Source organism: Cenococcum geophilum (assembly GCF_001692895.1).
Source record: "Cenococcum geophilum 1.58 unplaced genomic scaffold K441scaffold_3, whole genome shotgun sequence".
Taxonomy (NCBI): Eukaryota; Fungi; Ascomycota; class Dothideomycetes; order Gloniales; family Gloniaceae; genus Cenococcum; species Cenococcum geophilum.
Window position 1 is genome coordinate 2,867,078 of NW_027137561.1, and position 994 is coordinate 2,868,071.

The window sequence follows — 994 nt, forward strand, 5'->3', positions numbered from 1 at the left end:
AGTATACTTTATTCTCCCTAAACCACTCTTTATTAATATAGTATTTTGACTTAAAAGGCAAAGCTCTTAGGGAAGCCGTCGATATAGCCGTTAATATAGCCTAATAGCCTAATTCTACACTCGTAAAAATTTGTTCCCTATAGCCTAAAGATTTCCTTATCCTCTTTATATGTCAAACATTAAGGTTACTATTAAATACCACTTTATAACTTATACTCTTTCTTACTATTATATGTCTTACTATCTATTTACCTATAGTGCCACCTTTACTAAAAGGTAAAGCTAAAATAGACCTATTTAAGCCCCTTAGTCGCGCCCTTAGTAAGCATTATAAGCGTATTAGACACGCACCTTATATACTTAGCGTTAGTATAACGGAGACCTATCTTACTTTTCTTCGGCCTGGCGAGCATATAGGAGCTATTGCCGTTATAGTATACGACCACCCTAATGCAATAAGTGTTAAAGGTAATAAATACAATTACTAACACGCCTTTATATAAGCAACGCTTAACCAGATCTTAAGTAACTAGGACATCCTAGATATCCCAATATTCTTAGTTTTAATTACCGGAAATTAGGCCTAACGCGGTAGGGATTTTAGTAAATTTAAAGGGGTTTTATAAAGTAATTTATACACTTCTTTGGCGCTTTAATAAATATTAGATTATATTTAAGCCTAAACGCTTATAGGGTTAGCTATAGAAGAGTTAGGTAGTTATTAAAGGAGGACTTAGGTATAGGGTGGCTAATTAATTAACTTAATTAACTAGAGGTCTCTAGTTAATTAAATTAATTTAACGAGATTTAACCTATTAACTAAAATCGGATTTGCTTACCCTATTTTAGTTACCTACTACCCTCTATCTTACCACCCTACTATCTACTACCCTATCTTACTACCCTACTTCTATTACCTACTACTATCCTTTACTACTTATATCTACCTTATATATATAAAGGGCTTCTAGAGCTAACTTAAATTGGTAGAGTT

At 32.8% G+C, this 994-nt stretch overlaps 1 protein-coding gene across 1 annotated transcript; it reads left to right on the forward strand.

Moving 5' to 3' along the window:
- Positions 1-236: 236 nt before the first annotated feature.
- K441DRAFT_537830 (uncharacterized protein) lies at positions 237-488 on the forward strand (the record flags this gene model as incomplete). Its single annotated transcript, XM_067642501.1, has 1 exon — positions 237-488. A coding segment is annotated over one exon (252 nt), but the record flags the coding sequence as incomplete, so codon positions are not given.
- Positions 489-994: the final 506 nt, after the last annotated feature.